At 44.5% G+C, this 20,138-nt stretch overlaps 4 protein-coding genes across 4 annotated transcripts; 1 reads left to right on the top strand and 3 right to left on the bottom strand.

Annotated features, from left to right (window-relative positions):
- Nucleotides 1-597: 597 nt before the first annotated feature.
- On the top strand, nt 598-1,891 carry EDB93DRAFT_1247258 (uncharacterized protein; the record flags this gene model as incomplete). Its single annotated transcript, XM_041452566.1, has 7 exons — nt 598-799; nt 852-979; nt 1,035-1,082; nt 1,145-1,493; nt 1,544-1,581; nt 1,645-1,830; nt 1,871-1,891. 7 exons carry the CDS (start codon nt 598-600, stop codon nt 1,889-1,891), a joined length of 972 nt encoding a protein of 323 aa, XP_041310892.1.
- Nucleotides 1,892-10,436: 8,545 nt separating this feature from the next.
- On the bottom strand, nt 10,437-11,654 carry EDB93DRAFT_1101440 (uncharacterized protein; the record flags this gene model as incomplete). The annotated part of the gene is made up of 4 exons (XM_041447098.1): nt 10,437-10,494; nt 10,545-11,092; nt 11,163-11,252; nt 11,364-11,654. 4 exons carry the CDS (start codon nt 11,652-11,654, stop codon nt 10,437-10,439), a joined length of 987 nt encoding a protein of 328 aa, XP_041310891.1.
- Nucleotides 11,655-14,628: 2,974 nt separating this feature from the next.
- Nucleotides 14,629-16,157, bottom strand: EDB93DRAFT_1101439 (uncharacterized protein; the record flags this gene model as incomplete). Its single annotated transcript, XM_041447097.1, has 6 exons — nt 14,629-14,655; nt 14,769-14,843; nt 14,952-15,005; nt 15,059-15,301; nt 15,680-15,754; nt 15,849-16,157. The coding sequence occupies 6 exons, from the start codon at nt 16,155-16,157 to the stop codon at nt 14,629-14,631; spliced, it is 783 nt and encodes a 260-aa protein (XP_041310890.1).
- A 639-nt stretch (nt 16,158-16,796) lies between these two features.
- On the bottom strand, nt 16,797-18,287 carry EDB93DRAFT_1079645 (aspartic peptidase domain-containing protein; the record flags this gene model as incomplete). Its single annotated transcript, XM_041445474.1, has 6 exons — nt 16,797-17,033; nt 17,087-17,205; nt 17,257-17,390; nt 17,446-17,770; nt 17,822-17,950; nt 18,005-18,287. The coding sequence occupies 6 exons, from the start codon at nt 18,285-18,287 to the stop codon at nt 16,797-16,799; spliced, it is 1,227 nt and encodes a 408-aa protein (XP_041310889.1).
- Between the last annotated feature and the right edge of the window lie 1,851 nt (nt 18,288-20,138).

The raw sequence follows: 20,138 nt of genomic DNA, 5'->3' as shown, positions 1-20,138 counted from the left end.
CCCCGCCGAAATTCCCAGTGTGCTGCTCATATCCCTTGGTCTTACTTGAGCTGATGCAGTGGGGGCTGCTCCTCGACGTTCTGGCCGCTCCAATGCGGGAACAGGAGGGAGGAATGTGCAGTTGGAGAAGATTGGGGTAGCGCTAGAGGCTAAGTCCCAGAATCGGAAACCCAAGGGTGCTACATCTCTTGGTACACTCAATCCTGTGAACCCCCAGGCTCCAGAACCATCTCATAAAGGCTGAAAGGACCATTCAAAGGTATGACTCACTATTTTTATTATCAGTGTGTTGATTCCACATTTAGGAGCTCCCTCCACCATACAGTCCTGATTTCTTAGACCTCAGTCCCAGTACCCAAACACCCACTTTTGTGTCACAGTAAGATGGTGGGAGGTTCAGTTTTGCGGCTTCTGGTATGAAGCCCAATCCTGAAGTCTTTACTGACCCATATCTCGCTGTGGGAATGAAGGTTGCCAAGAAGCGCAATCAGAATGCTCTCATTGATCACGCTCAGAGTTCCCAACCACCACCAAACTCTACCTTTTCAGAGTGCAACCTGGACCCGGCCCTGTGCAAGGAGGATAGCATTGTTAGGCATGCACTTCATAGGATCCAATCCAGAGGACATTGAATCTAGCAGTAGTGATACCAATATTGATATTGACAAAGAAGATCAAGGAGACGAAGGGGATGAGGGGGATGAAGGAGATGCAGGAGATGAAGGAGACAAACGAGAGAATGATGAATCACAGGAGTTTGGTTGGGGGGGAGCTCACCAATGGCAGAAAGAACATCCAGGTAAGAACTTTATGTCAAAAGTACCTTCACTGATTCAACTTTACATTTACAGGCTTTTCGGCTGAAGCACTCCCTACTCAGGCTCAAGTTGCTTGCCCTCTGACACCAGATTTTGAGTTCCAATACTCACACGATGAAGATGAAGATTCTGCCCAGGTGTGTCTCAACAACAATAACCAGGTACAATTTTCGTCACTCATTTGGATCACGCTCATGGTTTCTCACCTTTTTAAAGCCTCTGGACACCTTGCCGGGAGTACACCAGGAACAGTCAGATACTCAGGTGAGGGAGGAGTTTTGTTTTAGATGAGGCTCATGATTTTTTTGCATACTACCTCCTCAAAGCCTGACAACATATTGAAGCACCATCATGATAAGAACAGTCAGCCTCGCCTTCCCAACCCTGAATTCCTCCAGCTGCTCAATGAAGTGATGAAGTCTGTCGACCAAGCACAGGGCCGGCCACACACCAAAAAATCCAAGGGATCTGACAGTGGGCTAAGGCCTGACCAACTGGCTTGGTATGGACCATGCTGGAAAATTTTCCTCGAGGAGGCCAAAGGAGAGTGTCGCGGGCAGCATGCACTAGAAAATCCATTTCCACCTTTGGTCAAGGGGATGCCAGGAACGATCTCCAAAGTCTTACTTTCAGTTTTGGTCATGTGGGACAAGAACAGTAGACAACTTGAAGCTGGTACATGCTTTGTTTGTTCCCAAACTAATCTGTTTTATATTGTCCCACAGGGGTTTGGCCAGAGCAGCAGTATAACATGACACATTTGGTATGTATATTACTTATGTTCATACTGTGCTTCATTGACACATATCATTGGTTTTTATTGCAGTTGTACGACAACCTGTCGACTTGGCGGTCCAACCTGAAGAAGACTGTGATAAGCATTGCACCACTATCATACTCGCTTTTGCCTCTGCCATCTGTTCCTCTTCAACAACATGCAACTTGGATCGAAAATGCTGCTAAAGATTTACTTGGGGGTGGTTTATATTTACGGTTTGGAATAGACCAGAATGTAAGTGGCCTTGCACTGATTGCAATGATACTCATGTAAGATCAACAGGGGAGAACAATGACCTGCACCAAACTGGTCCGGTGCATGACCATGTGGTGTTAGTGAATATTTTTCGGAAATTTTGCATGGAATGAATTCTGTGTTATTTGGCTCGAAGATGACTCAGCTAGATTCTCACGCATCTGAAGCTTCCATGAAAAATATTTCCTGCATATGTTTGTTTGGGGGAACTTCCAGGAAACTTTAAATACACGTGTTACCTGGTTTTGCTTTATGACATGTGCTATGTCTCTAAATAACACCAAATACAAACAAGTTTCAACACATTATGTAAACCATGTTCTCTTACCACAGTCAACTGATCTATGACTAAGCCTGACAAATCATGTTCACCTACGTACGATTCACATGGATATTATGATCTATGACAAATAATGCAGTATATCTAGATACGTGAGGAAACAAAAATTGAATATACCTAGGTACGCGGGAGTAAATTAGCATAGCCACGTAGATTTGTCTATATAAGGACCTCCGTTTTGGCCTGAAATGCAATCAATCTGACTCTCAGAGTCACCCTTAATAAAATTGCGAGTGAGGTTTGTGTGTGATCAGCATCAGCAACAACCACGAAGAGTTGTTCAACATTGTCAGGTACATTGATGAGACAGTAGGAGCCATTGAGCTCACTGTGCTCAACAACCTGCAAGGCCTGGTTATTTGTTTTGAGAAGTCTCTTGTTTTTCTGAGTGTTTGTGTTTGTGTGTACGTGTCTCTGTTTCTATCTCTCTATCTCTGTTTCTCTAGGATTGGGATCTATTTCACTCTAGTCTGGGATCTATTTCTTTTAGTTTGGGATCTATTTCCTTATCTCTGTTTCACTAGTCTGGGTTCTGTTTTCACTCTATCTATTTCTTTAGCTCGGGATCTGTTTCACTCTACCTGTTTCACTCTCTCTACCCATTGAAAGCTAACAGTCTGAGTGCTCATTTATTGTTGTGTCACTAATGTGTTATATATTTTAGCGAATATATACTGAGTGTTTGTTTCTTGCTGATACTAACTTACTTTTGATTGTAGTGAATACATTCGAGCCTTACCTTTGAATTCTTCGTGTTGCCTCTACGTCCACTAAAGGCTCAGAGTAGCTTAGTGGGGAGACTTCAGAAGTTGATTATTGTCCACTTGACCTCACACATCTGAGTAGTATACTGAGCCAGGATTGTTATTTGTCAGATAGGCTTTAGCTATTGAATAGAGGACTTGGTATTGAAATCCAAGGACGTCCATTTCTGATTCTGTTTAATACTCATCGTGAGTTCCTTGGCAGCAGATTTAATATTAGGCTAAGAGTTCTACGGAAGCTTTTGACAAGTCTTGACTTTTGATCCTACCTGTTTGTGCTGTGGGAGTGACCAATACAGCTTCGCACAACTGTTTCATGGTAAGTTTAGAATATAGCACCATTGATTGTGCTTAGTCTTGGTTCTTTTTTTTCTGTTTCTTTGTTTCTTTTAGTCAACACCATATCACTAGGTTGACTAGTGTTTCTAGACTAATATCATAGAGTACCTTTGTCTGACCATAGCTTGGATATACTGACAGACCACCCATGAACGACCACGTTATCAGTCATTGGTATTTGTCTGAATCACTGACCGTGGAGATATTTGATTTTGTAGGTGTTCATCTATAGATCATCTATTTAAGAAGACAACAAGGAATTTTGCCAATCCTGCCCTCCATGATGCCTCCATTGCTTTTTTTACACAGGGCCTTACTGGATTGTGCGCAGGCAGCCAGATCAGTTCCGTACACAATTGCCCATATCATGTTTAGCCTTAGTTGCCATGGCAGTGATTTGTTCTCCTCCCCTTGCTAAATCCTATCTGAACTTCTCCTCGAAAGAATACTCACCCATCTACTGGAGAATGCTTGTGATTATCAAAGATACCCTCAAAGATGAATACCACAGCCCTAGATTGTTAGCGCAACTTTGAGAATGGGCTGAAGCTGGATGGTACGTTCTTTTCTGTTTATGATGTGTGAAAATTTTAAAATTTCATTCATATAGGGCCAAAAATCTCAAGCTCAACGGCAGTGCTGCGGAGATGAGACATGACCACCTCCAGGTCATTCTGGACTAAATATGTTGTGCTTTCATATTTCCCTGTCTGAGATTCAATAATCAATTTCATTTGTGGCTACTAGTATGCTACAGAGTCTGGTGAGTTGTTATTGTACATGTCTGCAGTCAAGTTGCTAATGACTTTAGGTGTTGTCCAGTAGTCAATAATATTTGCACCAGGTGTCAGTGCATGCTGGAGCATGCTGACATATATTGAGGGTGGCAGCATTATGACTTGTGACCTTTATGTTGCTATGATGTCATTGAGTGCACCTGCAAGGGCACAGAAATGACTTAGTGGAAGTTTGCCCTCTGCATAATGTGGCAGTGGTGGTATTGCAGCAGTCCATCTAGGCCAAAGTTCTGGTGCTCCACTTATGTCACATTGTAATGCACATTCAAGTGTATGCATTGGGCATGGAGGATATCAGACAAGGGCTCTGTGTAGCGATGGCGGTGTAGAGACTCATTCCTGACTAGGCTTGTAGATACTGTCTTTACCTTATGTTTGCTATTTTGTAGCTTACATAATCAAGTTACCTCTTCACCAGTTTTCACCACCAGTCAAAGTCTTAGTAGTTTCCCTCTCTCTCTGAGCTTTGAGCTTAGTACAGAAACCCTTTAGGGTCGAACACTGTCTTCTAGACAACGTAGCTAGGCAGCAAGACCCAACATTGTTCAGACTAACCATCTGAATTGTTGAACCTTCATCGTCTCACTTCTTTCACTGATGTGTTTAAACCTCATAGAATATCATGACTTGTATCCACTGACGCATGTATGCCAGAGTCCTGAATGCAAGAACTACTGGGATGGCAATAAAGTAGCCACTCTCACAGGTGTCAATACATTTCATGCTAGCCTCTTTACATTGTGAGATGGTTCTCTTCCAGTCCATTCAGTATCAACATATTGTCGATGTATGTTCTTTAACTTCCAGTAATGTATACTGACTATTTCATTCAGAATGTCATACCAGATATTACCACAATTATCAGACTAACAATGCCGACTCAACACGCATATACTATGCTGGTGTTCCCAGTGTCATTCAGGCCATGAGGCATTTCTATATTGAAGCTGCACTGTTAAAGTTTTTTGCAGCAATGAAAGTCTTTGGATGGTATGTCGTCTTTCTCTGATAATAGTAATGCCAACCTTTTGTTCCAGGATGTCTAGCATGAACTGTGCTCATTTGTACAACTATGCACTTGCTCAATGGCATGCCTACTGTTACAATAACATTTAGCCCTACTTATTTTTCTCTTTCTGTAACCCTAGCACCAAGTCCAGACTTGGCTATTATTTTATCAAGTGGGCCGTCCGCACTTCTTTCTTTTCTTCTTGATTGTATCTTGACTACTATCATGCGCAGCATGATTGTTTCACCTATCTTTGCTATCTTGATAGGTTGTACTATTTCCCTATCTTTGTTACCTTTCTTGACATGGCTGTGCCGCCTCTTGTTACCTATATAAACCCCATGTACAACAGTATTATTCCTTAACTTAATCTACTGGGTTTTCTCCTTGAATCCTGTTCTATAAGGTCTCCACCCTTATAGTCTGATACCTGATTCTAAGACAATCACTCATTGTCTTAGCCTGAACCTTTGATAGGCAGAAGTGCTAAAACCACTCGCCGCTGAACCTAGATAGAAGCTACAGTGCTCGTCTAGTAGGAATCTTTGAACTTGAACCCTCCTTGCACTAGGAGTTCAGAACACGCTGTCAACCAGACTGGTCTATCTTTGATCATTGACAGAAGAACTATCCCAGTCATAACACCTACATCTCGAACAACAGACACGCTTTTGACACTACACTTTCACAAGCTTTCGACAATGAATTTTCGTAGCAATATACCCTTCGAATGTGCAACACTGATGTTCTGAATGGTTTTTTTTATCTACTCACTGCTACTGGAGAAGACAGAGCACAACAGTTGCCTTGTTCTCCCCCACAACAAGCAACAACGGATCTGAATTGATGTTGCGCTAAGTGAGCGCAACAAAGAAATGGAAGGTATCGGGCAGGAAGCATATCCACATGCCTGTGACTTATGCTTCATTGTTGTTGGTGACGACCCAAAATGTAAGTGAATTATTTTTCAAGTGCGAGGTGTCACACTAAGATTGATTACATGCTGTAGTGAAGATCCAAGCAGCTGTTTGTGATGGTAATACCACCAGGCACCCTTGCTGTGTGGTGCATGACTGCAAAGTCCTGCTTATGACCAACCATCATTGTTTCTGTCCAGACCATCAAGACTTGAACCAGCGGTGCACAGTTGATGGCTGCAATGAGGTTCATGCCTCTGGATCTTGAACATGCAGCAATGTGGACCACCAGGCTCTTGAAGATGCCTACTTCAAGCCTGCAAAAGCTCTTTTTCAGCTGTGAGCGTGGCTTAAGAGGGCTGGCATTACCTTGCCCTTGGACTCTGTTCCTTCATTCTCCAATAGTGCCAGTAGCTCTAACAGTACTGATGAAGATCTCGAGGCGATTCTTGACTCAGAGTGTGACGGTAAGCCAGAGAACAGCAACAAACACCTCAGAGCATGGTTTGGTTGACGCCGAACCCATAATGAGCAACTTATTATGCGGCCTTGTGGGGTCATATTAGTGTGGGCTACATTTTTTGGGTCTGAAGCCGTCTCTACTGTTAATGTGAGTTACATACAGTCTTACTGATGCGGGCTAACATTTAAACTCAAGGAATTTGCAAAGGTGGTATTCCCTACTGCTGCATCGACACCTGAATACTTTGTCTTCAACAACAACTGCAAGCTCCATGTCCACTAAGACGCTATCAGTGATGACCACTTCGCCACGACAGGGATGCCTGTGGACGTGTTTCACTCCAACTTGAAACACAAGGAAACTGACACCTACTGTCAGCAGCACTGCAACCCTGCCGCTTTCCCAGAGCTCATTTCTAGTGGCAAGTGGCGATTCAATACATCCTTTTGCAAACAGACAAATGTCTGGCTAGGCGAGTATCAAGCAATCCTCCAGGACATGTCCGTACACCAGTATAACTTTTATCTTGATGAGATGATCAAACATCGGAACCGCTATGTTATCTCGGAGTCAGAGAGACGAGGACATTCTCCTTGGATGCTTTCCATGGACACTCTGTTTGACAGTGACTAGTGCATTGCCTCCACTCCCGGTGCTTGTTTCACATTACATAGTTTGCATTGTCTAGATTTTTGTCATTGATAATTCTATCTCTTGTTGTGCATCTTTGTTGCTTTGAAAATGTGTGATTTGGAAGAATAATACATGCAAGCTTAAGTCCTTGAAATTCTTCCTCCAGTGTTCGAGGCTAATACATGCAAGCTTAAAGTTAACACTGGGTGCCAGTCCTTGAAATTCTTCCTCCAGCATTCGAGAGCTAACTCTGATCATTGCATGATTCAAGAGAACAATACATGTAATAAGGTAAAATAGTCTAGTTGTACACTTGATATTATAGAGAAGATAGTTAATTTCTCACCTCAGTTACGAGTGACCGAAGCTCAGCACCCATCATAATTGAGCAATAAGGTCAAATTGGATGTCTGTTCGACACTCATAACTAGAGAAAGTCATCAGGGCTAGGCTGAATAAGTGAGGTCAGTATCAGGTTGATTTGTGGCCATGAGCACCTTGATATTCCCTCGTGCTTGGCTTCTTGGGATCAACAGGAATGAATTTAGTACACCATGCAACCTGTAATGGATTCTTGGGATCAACAGGAATGATTTTAGTACACCGTGCAACCTGTAAATTGATGAGCTCCCTGCGTTGTTGATCAACTGGAAGATCCCAGAGATTTGGTGGAGCAAGACCTGCATGAGACTAACAAAGTTGAATTAACTAGTAGAACTTTTCGCGGTGCTAGTGAGTCTAATTAAAAAGGCAGTAAAGGTAGTAAGACTGGAACATCAGGTTCCATAAAAGGATAATCTGCAGGAGTGATCATTTAACCAAGCGCTAAATGGATCAAATTGGGGATAAATTTTAAGATCTAATGGAAATTCAGAATTGGTGGTAGCTGTAGTATTGTGGTTCATTTCATCTATGTTCCACAATAGTGATGCAATAGCATCATCTATCTCGCCAGTTGGGTCAGTAGGGAGCGGGAATCCAGTGTTGGCAGTAGCTGGGTCTATTGGTAGACTTGGAGGCAGAATAAGACCTGAAGACAAGGATTAGACACTGTGGAAGAAGTAAATCAGATTGAGAATCTCACTGGTTAAGTCAGTAGGGAGTGTGAATCCAGTGTTAGCAGTAGATGGGTCCATTGGTAGACTCGGAGGCAGGGTAGGACCTGAAGACAAGGATTAGCTGGCCATGGAAGGAGTAAATTGGATTAAAAATCTCACCAGTTAGGTCAGTAGGGAGCAGCAATCCAGTGTCAGCAGTAGATGGGTTCATTGGTAGACTCGAAGGCAGGGTAGGGGTGAGACTCAGAGTGTTAGCTTTAATTTCAGCCAAGAGAGTGTTCCACTGGCCAGCAGGACTATATCCTGCATCAACGTGTTAAGACCATGCACAAAGGGTAGGACTGATTCTGAGGGGCTTTGCTTCAGCTCGTGCGCTGCGCCCCTTACCCAAGTATGTGCCCTTAATTTCAGATTGATGTCCGGAGAAAATCCTAGGAAGTCCAAAGGATATCCGAAAGCATGGGAAACTTCGGAAGGGCTTTTTGGACGAGTGCAAGTAACTTCCGGATGAGTGCGGGAAAGTTCTGGAGGAACTTCTGGAAATTACAATGAGGTTTCATCCTGATATGAATATGTGTAGTGGCTACTCAGGACTTGTCCTGAGTAGAAGCAAACAGAGGTAAGGCTGCAAGGACAATGTCCAAAGCAGAATAGGTCTGGAGGACTGCGGGAAAGATCCGGACAAACTTCCGGAAACTTGGAGGAATATAGGATCAGAGGATCAGAGCTCTGGCCTAGGGAATTCCTCCCTAGGCCTAAGGAAGATTTCACAAGGAAGGAACTAGTATAAGGACTTAGTTGTGAAGACTAGTGCTGTTACGACTTGGATGGTATCTGTTGGCGACGCTCAAACAGAGCGTGTGTCGTCAACGGTCGAAGATGTCCTTGGGCTAGCCCAAGGTTAGGGGTCTTACTTGGCGAGGCTTCGGCAAGTAAGATTTGACGCCTATGTCCAAATCGGGTAGCTTACGTCACGCGGTTGCGAGACGATAAGCTAAATCGGCCTAGGCTTATGACACCCGAAGGTTAATCGTAAGATCGTCGTTAATTAGAAGGACAGAAGTCCGACTAGTTAACAGGGGCTTTGCTCGTCGACAAAGTCGATGAGTAAAGATCGAGACTATAGGCTTATCCACGAAGAGCAGATAAGAAGATAGAATATAGACTGCTGGCGAGGCAGAAGGATCACTCTGGTGAGAGTAGGAGGTCAAGAACCAAGTAGATTCAAGTTAGGGAATATAGTACATGGTAGCGAGTTTATATAGAGGGCAGGAGATGTATTAGTGGGTGATAACTCGTACTACCGGGAAAGGCAATCGGTAAAGGGTGTAATCATAACAGGAAGGCACATTCGGTCGAGGTAGAACGTGCTAGATAATAAAGTGAGTCAAAGATCGAAATAAGAAGTGAAATGCGCAGGGGCACAATCGTGCAGCTGCGGATCTAAGTATAAGTTGCATGTGCGACTGCGCACTGAGTCAGAGATCAAGAAAGGGAAAAGGGCAAAGGGGATGTGTCGTGCATCAGATCATAGGTTACCGTCCGGACGGTAAGGGTAAGGGGACTATCCACAGGATCAGTCAGGTGGTGGAACGGAGCATGGGTATGCTTCGTCAGCGAAAGGGTCTGGCCAATTGTACTGGCTTTGCTGCAGCGACAGGTAGAGAGCGAAAGGGAATGCGAGGATGACAAGGATGACAAGGGTAAGGTCGGGGTAAGGGTATGATGTGAGGGCTGATACGAGGAGGATTAGGAGAAAAATGGTAGGGGCCCAAGCGTCTAGATGTTCTTGTAACAAGTGCGAGGACTAATATGATATTCAGACTGAGGAACTACAGGACATATACAAGAGTTTATATACTAAGTGACTATCGGAAAGATCAATAAGCAAGGTCCGAAGGCTATGTATGAAGCATAAGCAAAGTTTATCACAAGTCAAAATGCGAGTCAGAAATTAGCACAGGTTAACAGATCATAATGCATAGCCAGAAGTAAGTATAACCGAGAGACCAGGAACAAGGAATACCAAATAAAGGAATAGGCTGTGTTAACGTTATATGAACAGGAATTGAATTTAAGAAGCTTATTGTATATCGGATCAGACTGGACTGGACCAGATCTAGTGTCTGAGGTCCAGATGAAGTGTGGGAACATTGTTGGACATAGGTCTGGAATATGGGATATGACACAATGGCAAATTCTACCCTATCACTCAAATGCTCAATAGCTGCCCGATAAGCAGTGCAATGCTTATAAAATGTCACCTTAGTATAGACGCAATTTGGAAAGGTAGTAGTGAAGAGGGTCTGGATTGTCTGATCGTCTAATAAATTGACAAAGAGCTGAATCCGGGAAACCATATCACATGCATACTTCCAAGGAAATCGTGCTCGGGCACCTGCAGGGACAGTAGCAGAGGTGTTGGGTTGGACCATGAGCACTAATACAGGCGACATGTCCGAGCCACCAGCAGTGAGTGACAGAGGTATCACTGGTAAAGGAATGGGCAACTGGAGAGAGATGAGAGCTGGGCTCACAGGGTTGTTACTACTGGCATTCCTCTGCTGCTTCAATGGTGAGGTGATCCCATCCAATTGGGAGAGATGCATACCCACGGTGCTAAAGGATTGTTTTGATGGAGATTGGACAGTCGCAGGTGTGCGACTAAGAGATAAGACCCTCTCAGTGAATCCTAGTAGCATATTATTGTCAGTAAGGTCGATAGAACACAGGAGGATAGTCGAATTGGGGGGACTGAGAAGCGGAGTCTTGATATCCTGCTCGATCCAGGCATGCTGATCACTGCAATATACTGCAATATAGTCTCCGAGGTCGAATCTCGTCAATAGCTGATGGTCTCCTGGCACGAACTTTCCAGGTGCAGTGCACAAAAGCCTTACTAGGTGGGGATGGTTGTTGTTCTAGTGATAGCGATATTCAAGTTGGCTAGTCAGCACCAAGAAACCATCTAATAAGTGTAGAAAACTGTACCTTCAACCAGAGGACTACGTCGATCATATTGCGGATCATGATACTCATACTTTGGTCAGCTTGAAAGTGTTGTTCAGCCATCAATGTCCGCTAGTGCCCAAGAACATAGTTCCATGCGCAATTGGGGTCTAACAGCCAGGCATAGTTTTGTGAAGCAGCTGGGAGCAACTGAGTAGTAGTTAAAAAGTGTGACATGCTCACTGATGATGAATGGGATGTAGGCAAAGGACCCTCAGGTGTAGTAACTAGAGGATGGTCAAGCTGAGTAGATGTGGGATTAATAGTGGCGGGTGGTGGTACAATCAAGTTTTTGTGCTGTTGAGCAGCAACTGGAGAAAGTACAGATGCAACCCAGTGGACCCTACACCCTCCCACTACCTCACAACACTGCTTGCAGTAGCGTTGTATACAGTTCCTGTTGGCCTTCCATGGCTGCATAGCATGCTTCAAGTTGCAGCAGTCAGCCTTAGCACACAGGACCATATCAGTCATAGTAGGCTGTAGTTATAATGCAAGTTGAATGTCGAGTAGGTTAAGGACAGTGATAACTGGACTCACTGATCACCTGGGCCATGCAAACATCCATGGTAGTATACTCGATAGCATCCAGCACTGGTTGTTAGCAGGTACTATATCAATGAAAGAGCATTTATACTGAGATGGCGATTAACTTGAATATTGGAACTTAAACTAGTAGCAGATATAGGTCCAAGTGACATAGTGGTGGGGCAGACAGTGGGGCAGACAGTGAAAATGTTGGCTTGTCATTTCCAGTATATATGTCAGATGCTTCTCCAGGCAATGATCACAGCTGAGCAATGAACTACAATGCTGAAGTTGTTTGGTCGATCCACTGGAACCGAGTTGAGTCTACAAAAGTCTACAAATTGTCTACAGATTCAGCTTACTTTCCACAAAAAGAATTAGTAATGCTCCCAGACTTTCTACACATAGTCTATGGTAGAGTCTACCCACGTACTCTCAAAGTTCTGTGCAAATCTGACCATTTTTCCAGGCACATCCTGATGTGAAGCCCTTTTGCAACAAAGGCTGGAGGCACTTCAATGAGATAGATGACCTTTTGCATGCACAGATCTCACATGGTACCAATGCTTTTCATGCAGGCCAGAAAACCTTTGAATCACAACAAACTCTGAGTTACATCAGTGATGAAGGTCCCACTGTCGAGCACAAGCCAGCAGCACCCACAACAGGAGACTTGGGAGTTGAAGATAATGACAGAACAATAGCAGAGAGAGAGCCGGAAGATGATAAAGATGATCTCATTCATTGGGAAGCAACTCCTCCTTTGAAGCAAAAGTCTGCAACTGCGTCTTTGACTCCATCTCTTACCACTTCCTCATTGTGTCTCTCTTGTCCATCAGCGAAATGCCAGCGCATTGGTGGTTCAGCCACTGCACTATATGCAATAAATGATCAATTTTCTGAGTTCACTGATATCTTCCATGTCGCCTCACAATCACAACAATCAGCTATTGCCTTATCACCTCAATGCAAGCAGGCAGCAATGTGACACACGCAACTTCTTGAAACACATCTTGATGACGATAGCATAGCTGCACTTATCGAAGCTTTTCAGATGGATATCAGTGCTACTGATGCATATATGGTGATGTCTGACGATGGGCCAAGGAAGTCTTTTGTTGACCATAAGATCAAATTTATCAACAAGCAGGGTCTCTAGATAGTGTATATGTTGTTGCACACTCATCCTGTCATGTCTTGATGAGCTTTATGATAATCTCTCCACATAGCATCTGCAATATTGTCTCTGTCCTCTATCACCTTTTGCCTTTCAGCACATCCTGCTGGTCCTTCAGCAAGATTACCCCTCAACTCACCTACATCAGCATCAACAAGATCCTCAGTAGAAAATTCCTCTATTTCTGCCAGATAGAAACTTCAAATGAAGTTGTGGACAGCACAAAGTGCCAGGGGGATTTAGGCTTGAGTCAACATGCTATATTCTGGTGGATGTATGAGTATCATGAATCACTTCTTGAGAATGCCGAATATCTGCTCAATCACATTTTGAGCTTGAGCATGCCAAAGGTTTTATATTTCTTTGGCATTTTGTGGCCTATCTTGTATGAGAAGATCAATGAGTCAAGTGAGATATTGCTCACTGAACTGCAGCTCAACCCCACTCAGCCAAGTGGTACCGAACACTTCAGTATGGAATGAGAAGTGAATTGCATATTCCAAACCCAGCATCTGCAAGGTAGTATCTCCCTTGTGGAATGTACAGGTCAGTGAGATGGGCATTATTGTAGAGAGTCGAGTCTGAGGTTGATCCATCCCAATCACTGAGAACATACTGGAACCAAAGATCAAATGAACAACATGCAAGACAATTTTGGCTGGCAAAACCTTGTCGGTTTCGTGACAGCTGTCTTTCTGCCACAGATGGACAACATGCAATGTGTGTACCATCCATGGCTCCAAGTGCCCCTCAAAAGTATGAAAAGAGTTTTGAATTCCCTGATATTTCAGCTGGAATAGGTGCGCCATCCTGCAGAAGACAGAAAATTTTGTTGTAGAAGGGAGCCCAAGACAGAGCAAGCAGGACTCTCTTAAAATATCTGACGACATGTGAGAGTCGGTGAGACAACAAATATCTTGACATACTTCTATGTGGTTGTGTGCAAGTGCTGAAAATGTTCTGTGACATGATGGCTTGAAAGCCCTGTCACACATGTATATAGAAATATGGAAACTTGCTCATCAAACAGGATATATTTTGAATCATGTAGCCCACAAGCCCAAAGCTCATGTATAAGAGCAAGGAAAACATGCTTCCTCATTCTGAGCTCAGTCTTGATCTGGTCAGGATGTCCAGTGAGGAGTGAGGTACAGTGGTAGGGCTGTTTCTCAAGAAATGGAGTCATGTAGGCAATTATAAGACCCATAACAAGTTGAGCAATCATTGCAGTGGCCATCCGCAGCATGTGGAAACAATGGATTTTATTAGCTGGAGGCATTTCAGCCTTGGTGTGATGTCATATGGTGCGTGATGCGGCGACCTTGTCACAGTTGTTTGTACATATTGTTACAAACAAAATAAACTATGAAACAAACTGCGAAATAAATGCAGCTGTCCAGACCCTAAGTCTTCATGCCTCATACTTACAAATAGAATACAATCTATCTTATCAATTGTGCATTCCAGATCAGGTGATAGTACCCTTAGACAAGTATAAAGATAGTGACTTATACTGTAGTATTTCACTCAATTCGACAGTCACGTGTCACACGCCAACTTGTCTCGTCAAAATTGTAGCGTGTCACGGGTCACACCTGGGTTTGTCGAATGTTAATATTGTGACTCAAATCAAATTTTTTCACTTGAGGTGCATTAATCATATTGTATACACAGAAAATCACCTTGTAGAGTATTACAAATGAGTTCAGAGAGTATCTCAATCAGATGGTCCAGTGTTCATAGTCAATCTGGCCTGTCAAATTCTTGATGCTGTCGAAAATTCAGTGCTGTCACGTGTCGCATACTTAAATGTCGAAGTGACGAAATAATATATTGTGCCATGTGTCACATGTGGTGTCGAATCGAGTGAAACTAGCACACACCCATTGTGCCTTTGGCACAGGAAGCAAAAAGAGCGCTTCGCGCTCTTTGTTGGCTTCCTGGCCTTCGGCTTCATCCTACCTTTGGGTGTTTTAATAATCATTATTTTAGATCTTGAAATAAATTATATTGTATTCATTGAGTTGAGCATGATATATTACAATTGATGGGATTAGACATTGAACCCTCCTGTCCTCCTGTTGTTCTCTGGTTTTCTCATTCTCCTGTTTCCATGTTCTCTGTGCAGATAAGGAAAGTGAAAGTACAATTGAATGTGTTGATTTCCCCTTACCTCCCTGTTGTCCTCCTCCCGTCCTGTTGTCCTCCTCCCGTCCTGTTGTCCTCCTCCCGTCCTGTTGTCCTCCTCCTGTCCTGTTGTCCTCCTCCCGTCCTGTTGTCCTCCTCCCGTCCTCTTGTCCTCCTCCTGTCCTGTTGTCCTCCTCCCCTTTCCTGTTGTCCTCCCCCTTCCCCCTTCTCTCATTCTCCCATTCTCCTGTTTTTCCCATTCTTCTATTTTTCCCATTCTTCTATTTTCCTGTTCTGTTTTCCTGTTCTCTGTTCTCCTATTCTCCTATTTTCCCTATTTTCTCTGTTTTCCCATTTCTCTCATTCTCCTATTCTCCTTTCCCATTTCCCATTTCTCAATTGTCTTTTCTTAATATGTAGTTGAATTTATGTTTAATTTCATAAATAATAAATGTTTTTCAATGAGTGCTGCCCTAACGGGCAGCGGACGCGTGACAGCCATGCGAGTTTCCAAATCGAGCTTTAAGCGAGGTAAGCGAAAACCACATGGCGTTTAGCGAAAAACGCATGACCTTTAGCGAAACTGCACATGGCCCTACGCGAAAACCACGCGAGCGTCCGGTACTTCCCTCCCCCATCCTCCCTTACTTTATAGACTAGCACACACCCGTTGTGCCTTCGGCACAGGAAGCAAAAAGAGCGCTTCGCGCTCTTTGTTGGCTTCCTGGCCTTCGGCTTCATCCTACTTTGGGTGACTTAATAATTATTGCAGGTTTTAAAATAAATTATATTTTATTCGCTGAGTTGTGATCAAAATTTCAAAATAAGTTACATACTTTGAGCAGTATTTTGACAAAAGTAAAAGTACAATTGAATATATGTATTTTCTCATCTGCTGTTGTGTTGGTGCTCTGTGCCCCTTCCTCCCAGTCCTGCTGTCCTCCTCCCGTCCTCTTGTCCTCCTCCCATCCTCCTTGTGTCATCCTCCCATCCTCTTGTCCTCCTCCCATCCTCTTGTCATCCTCCTGTCCTTGTGTCGTCCTCCCACTCTCATCCTCCTCCTGTCGTCCTGTCATCCTCCCATCCTCTTGTCCCCTTTCCCCTTCTCCCATTTCCCCATTCTCCTGTTCTCCTGTTTTTCCCATTCTTCTATTGTCCCTTTCTCCTGTTTTCTGTTCTCTTATTCTCCAATTTTCCCCATTTCCCCTGTTCTCCCATTTCTCTCATTCTCCCACTCTCCTTTCCTGTTTCCCATTTCTCAATTGTCTATTCTTAATATGTAGTTGAATTTATTGTGTATATAATTTGAATTTCATAAATTAATAAATGTTTTTAAATGTGTGCTGCCCTAACGGGCAGCGGACGCACGTGATAGCCACGCGAGTTTCCAAATCGAGCTTTAAGCGAGGTAAGCGAAACCACATGGCCTTTGGCGAAATAAGCGAGGTAAGCGTATCTACGCGGTGCAAGCGACCCAAGCGAAAACCACGCGAGCTCCCGGTACTTCCCTCACCCATCCTCCCTTACTTTATAGATACTACAGTATTTCTTGACGGCCTTGAAGATATTGTTAAGTAATCTAAGGTGCCAAAAAGCACTCGGTGATTTTCTGATGAGTAGGGCAAGTGAAGCTGGGGTGTCTTCATGGAACAGCAATAGTTAATGTACGAACGTTCAAATACAACTCCAGTTACAGTTATTTGAAATGCTTCCACAGGCCGACTTGGTACATAGGTTGTGCATTATGACGTATAAATACCCAATACCCAACAAAAAAAATTGCATCAGTTGGTGGTGGCATCCGTGTATGCGGTTGTGGCAAAACCGACTTGAGAGTTGGTGGTATCGAACACGGAGTAGAAGCGCTCAAGGAAAGTGTAGCCGTTGATGAAGTCGAGACCTTCACCACTGGGGGTGCCAAGGTCGCTGACAACGAGGTAGATGGAGGTGGCGGTACCACCGATATAGGTGTTAAGGCTACGAGGCCAGATCTGGCCGTTAGGCGTGAGAGCGTAGGTGTTCTATGCAAAAGGGTGAAAAAGGGGCATCAACGCTTGAAACAGAAATGGCGTACGCTGCCAACATTGAAGTTCAGGTTCTGGAGGGCACTGTACTGGGTAGAGGTAATGCGGAGAAGACCAGTCGTCCTGTCCAGAGTAGCACCGGTTGCAGACACGTAAGCGTCGTAGGCATCTATCGAAACCTGATTAGACCATGATTACTCGCTGTACTGGAGATACGCACTGCTGGCAAGGAGGATGAGGGTAGTGCCAGTGTCAACGATACCAGCCGTCTCAGCCAAGATGGTCTTGCTGCCGTAAGTGATGCTCTCGTTGATACCCCAGTAGTAGGATGCAGGGTAGGTTGTGGTGAGAGGACTGGAATAACCAATTACTGTTAGTCGGGATTGATATTTGAGCTGCAGAAACTTACGTGTATGCAAGGGTACCAGTGTACTTGGTAGCGTCAGTTCCACCGAAAGTGAGCTCTCCATTGGCGTCTGAGTCAGTAGTGGTGGGCTCGAAAGAGATACCAACAACTATCTCAGAAATGACGCCTTGGCTGTACAGGTTGTCAGTGACAGTCGGGATCGTCGTGTTCGGTTCATCTGTCAGAGTACCCTCCGTCAGGTCTAGGGGTCCGATACCAACGATACCGTCAACGCCGGTAAAGCCCGTCGAAGTAGAAGCAACACCAATCGACTGCGCGGTGATGGTGAGCCCACTACCGAGAGTGACGGTGTCGGTGTACTCAGTTCCTGTAGATAATCGTAGGTATTTTCAGCGTATGATATCGTTGTGTGTCATACCAGAGAAGGAACCAGAACCGTAGTCGACCGTTACAGGCTCACCAGTGTCGACGCTGGTGCTGGTCTTCACGTACGCAGTGCCGGCACCAACCCATGTGTTCGAACTACCGGTGTCGACAATCAAGTGGTCTCCAAGAAGACATTAGCACCCACACCTGCATGTTTGTTCGGTGTTGAACTTACAGGTTGTGGCAGGGCTGCCAACGCCAACTGCTGCGATGTAACTTACACCATCGTTTGTCACGGTGATGCTACCAGTACGGCGGCTGAGAGTGCTATCTCCCTTGAAATTTTTGAGGGCGGCTGCGCGAGATTGGTCGTGCTGGACGAGGTTGATGGTACCACCAGAAGTGTTTAGCCGCCTGGCGATAGGGAGGGTGACGGGGGAGTTGCGAACTTCGACAGGCGATGCCGCAATGGACAAGGCCAGGAGGAGAGTCGTCAACAAAGATGCAGCTGGGAACATGACTGAACTGTACTGGAATGTAACGATCATACCGCATTTCGAGGCTCTTTATATGTGCTGGTAAACGTGAAAAAACGGTGCTGGAAGGTGAGCACATGCTTAATCTCATTCTAAGGCTGAACCGTATGGAACGCGCCCCCTCACCGAAAATAGGAACAACTAAACAAACGAGTCGTTATGCGCACATCTTGTATCAAAACCGACATAGCGGGACAGGTAGACTGTTTTTGGACGTGAGTAAGAGGAGCTGTCCATGAGGATCATCAAGTTTATTCATGGACCGATAGTTAGGAAATGCTTACCTTACATAGTGAAGCACACGCACAGTGACAAATACACCCTTCGCAGTACGCCATTGCCGAGCGCACCACTTTCGAGACAGCACTATGCAGCACCCGGGTTTGATGATGTCGCATGGAAAACTTTGTTACACTAATGTGAAGAATACATGCCGACTCGACACAAATTCCATCGTGGAGTCACAACTAATTCCTGGGGTACCAATCTCATGATCAAACGGGGCCATTTTTTCTGTGTAAGAAAAACATTTGATGCATATGGAAAACGATGAACAAGACAGTGATGTGACCTTTCGTGGCGAATTCTGGTGTGAGCATAATGGTACCGTTATCTTGCCTTGTGAGCCACTGCCCTTTGTACTGAGAAGATCGTGACTTTGCATGAATGATACCTAGTAGTTAGTTGCCAGGGCCTATACCGCCGCAACAGCGTCCTGGCAGTACTTGTTCCCACCCCGACCTCTTTCCAGTGATAAGCCTGGCAGATGCATACGCCATAGTGATCTGATAGTCTGGGTCACAGAGCCGCCAGAAAATATTCAAAGATACTAGGCCCATAGGCTGTGTGCTTGTGAAGTTGTGACGAACGTATGGAAAACATTGGTGATTACGTATACATACTAGGCGCTTAAGCTTCCAGTTCTGAATCCGGCCGACACTGTTTTCCTTTTATGGGAGTCTGGCTCAAAGTCAACACATCGCTGCCTACGATTAATGTACTATGTAGTTCTAATGCTAACTGCTTCATCTCCTTGCCGTGCATACAACACAGTAAAATAAGCCTGGGCAATAATTCCGGAGCTTTGCACTGCACTGGCTCTTCAGAATAACGCCGTAATTTTAACTCATGCTCGGACGCGAACGTTGGTGGGAGTCACTAAGAATACTAAAACATAAGTTGCACATATGAGTACCGGAGACAATAGACTCAAAACACAAAACGCAAGAATAGGGTTCCCTGTGCAATACAATGATTTGAATGAGTGTTACCGAGTTGCCGGTGTGACCTCATGGATAAGATCTCAAGAGCTCATGCAAAGGTACATTCATTTATTCTCGCTGAGGTGTAGCGCAAGGTGGTTTCTGCCCGATACTTTAGGTTGAATTTTTGCTTATATATATCGAATTATATACGTCCTATCGAGAGTGTAATCTATGGAGGGCATTGGATAATAGTCTATTCTAAGGACCCAGCACTGTGCCCTGAACGCACCTCTGAATCTGCGAATGCCCACCAGCCGTTTGAGACGCGCAAAGATGAAATACTAGGCTAGTACAGGAACACAACTGAATGCAGTGAATGTGATAGGGTATGATTGTCGTTAAGGCCACTTCGACTTCGCTGACCGAGTCCAAATGGGGGTGACGATCATTCCGTGTGGGTTTCTAGAGCAGCGATGATACAGGTGTTGCCGGACATTCACACTACTTGTGTGGTGTTATATTAATTAACTGCAAAGGAATGGATGCAAAGGGTCATCAGTCTACGAGCGTGGTACTTCACCGAAGGTCGCTCTCAAGGTCGCTCTCAATCTTGCAGTGGCATTCACAT

Source organism: Suillus bovinus, assembly GCF_016758785.1.
Source record: "Suillus bovinus strain UH-Sbo-P2 chromosome Unknown EDB93scaffold_9, whole genome shotgun sequence".
NCBI classification, from domain to species: domain Eukaryota; kingdom Fungi; phylum Basidiomycota; class Agaricomycetes; order Boletales; family Suillaceae; genus Suillus; species Suillus bovinus.
This window is presented reverse-complemented; position numbering and strand designations above follow the sequence as displayed.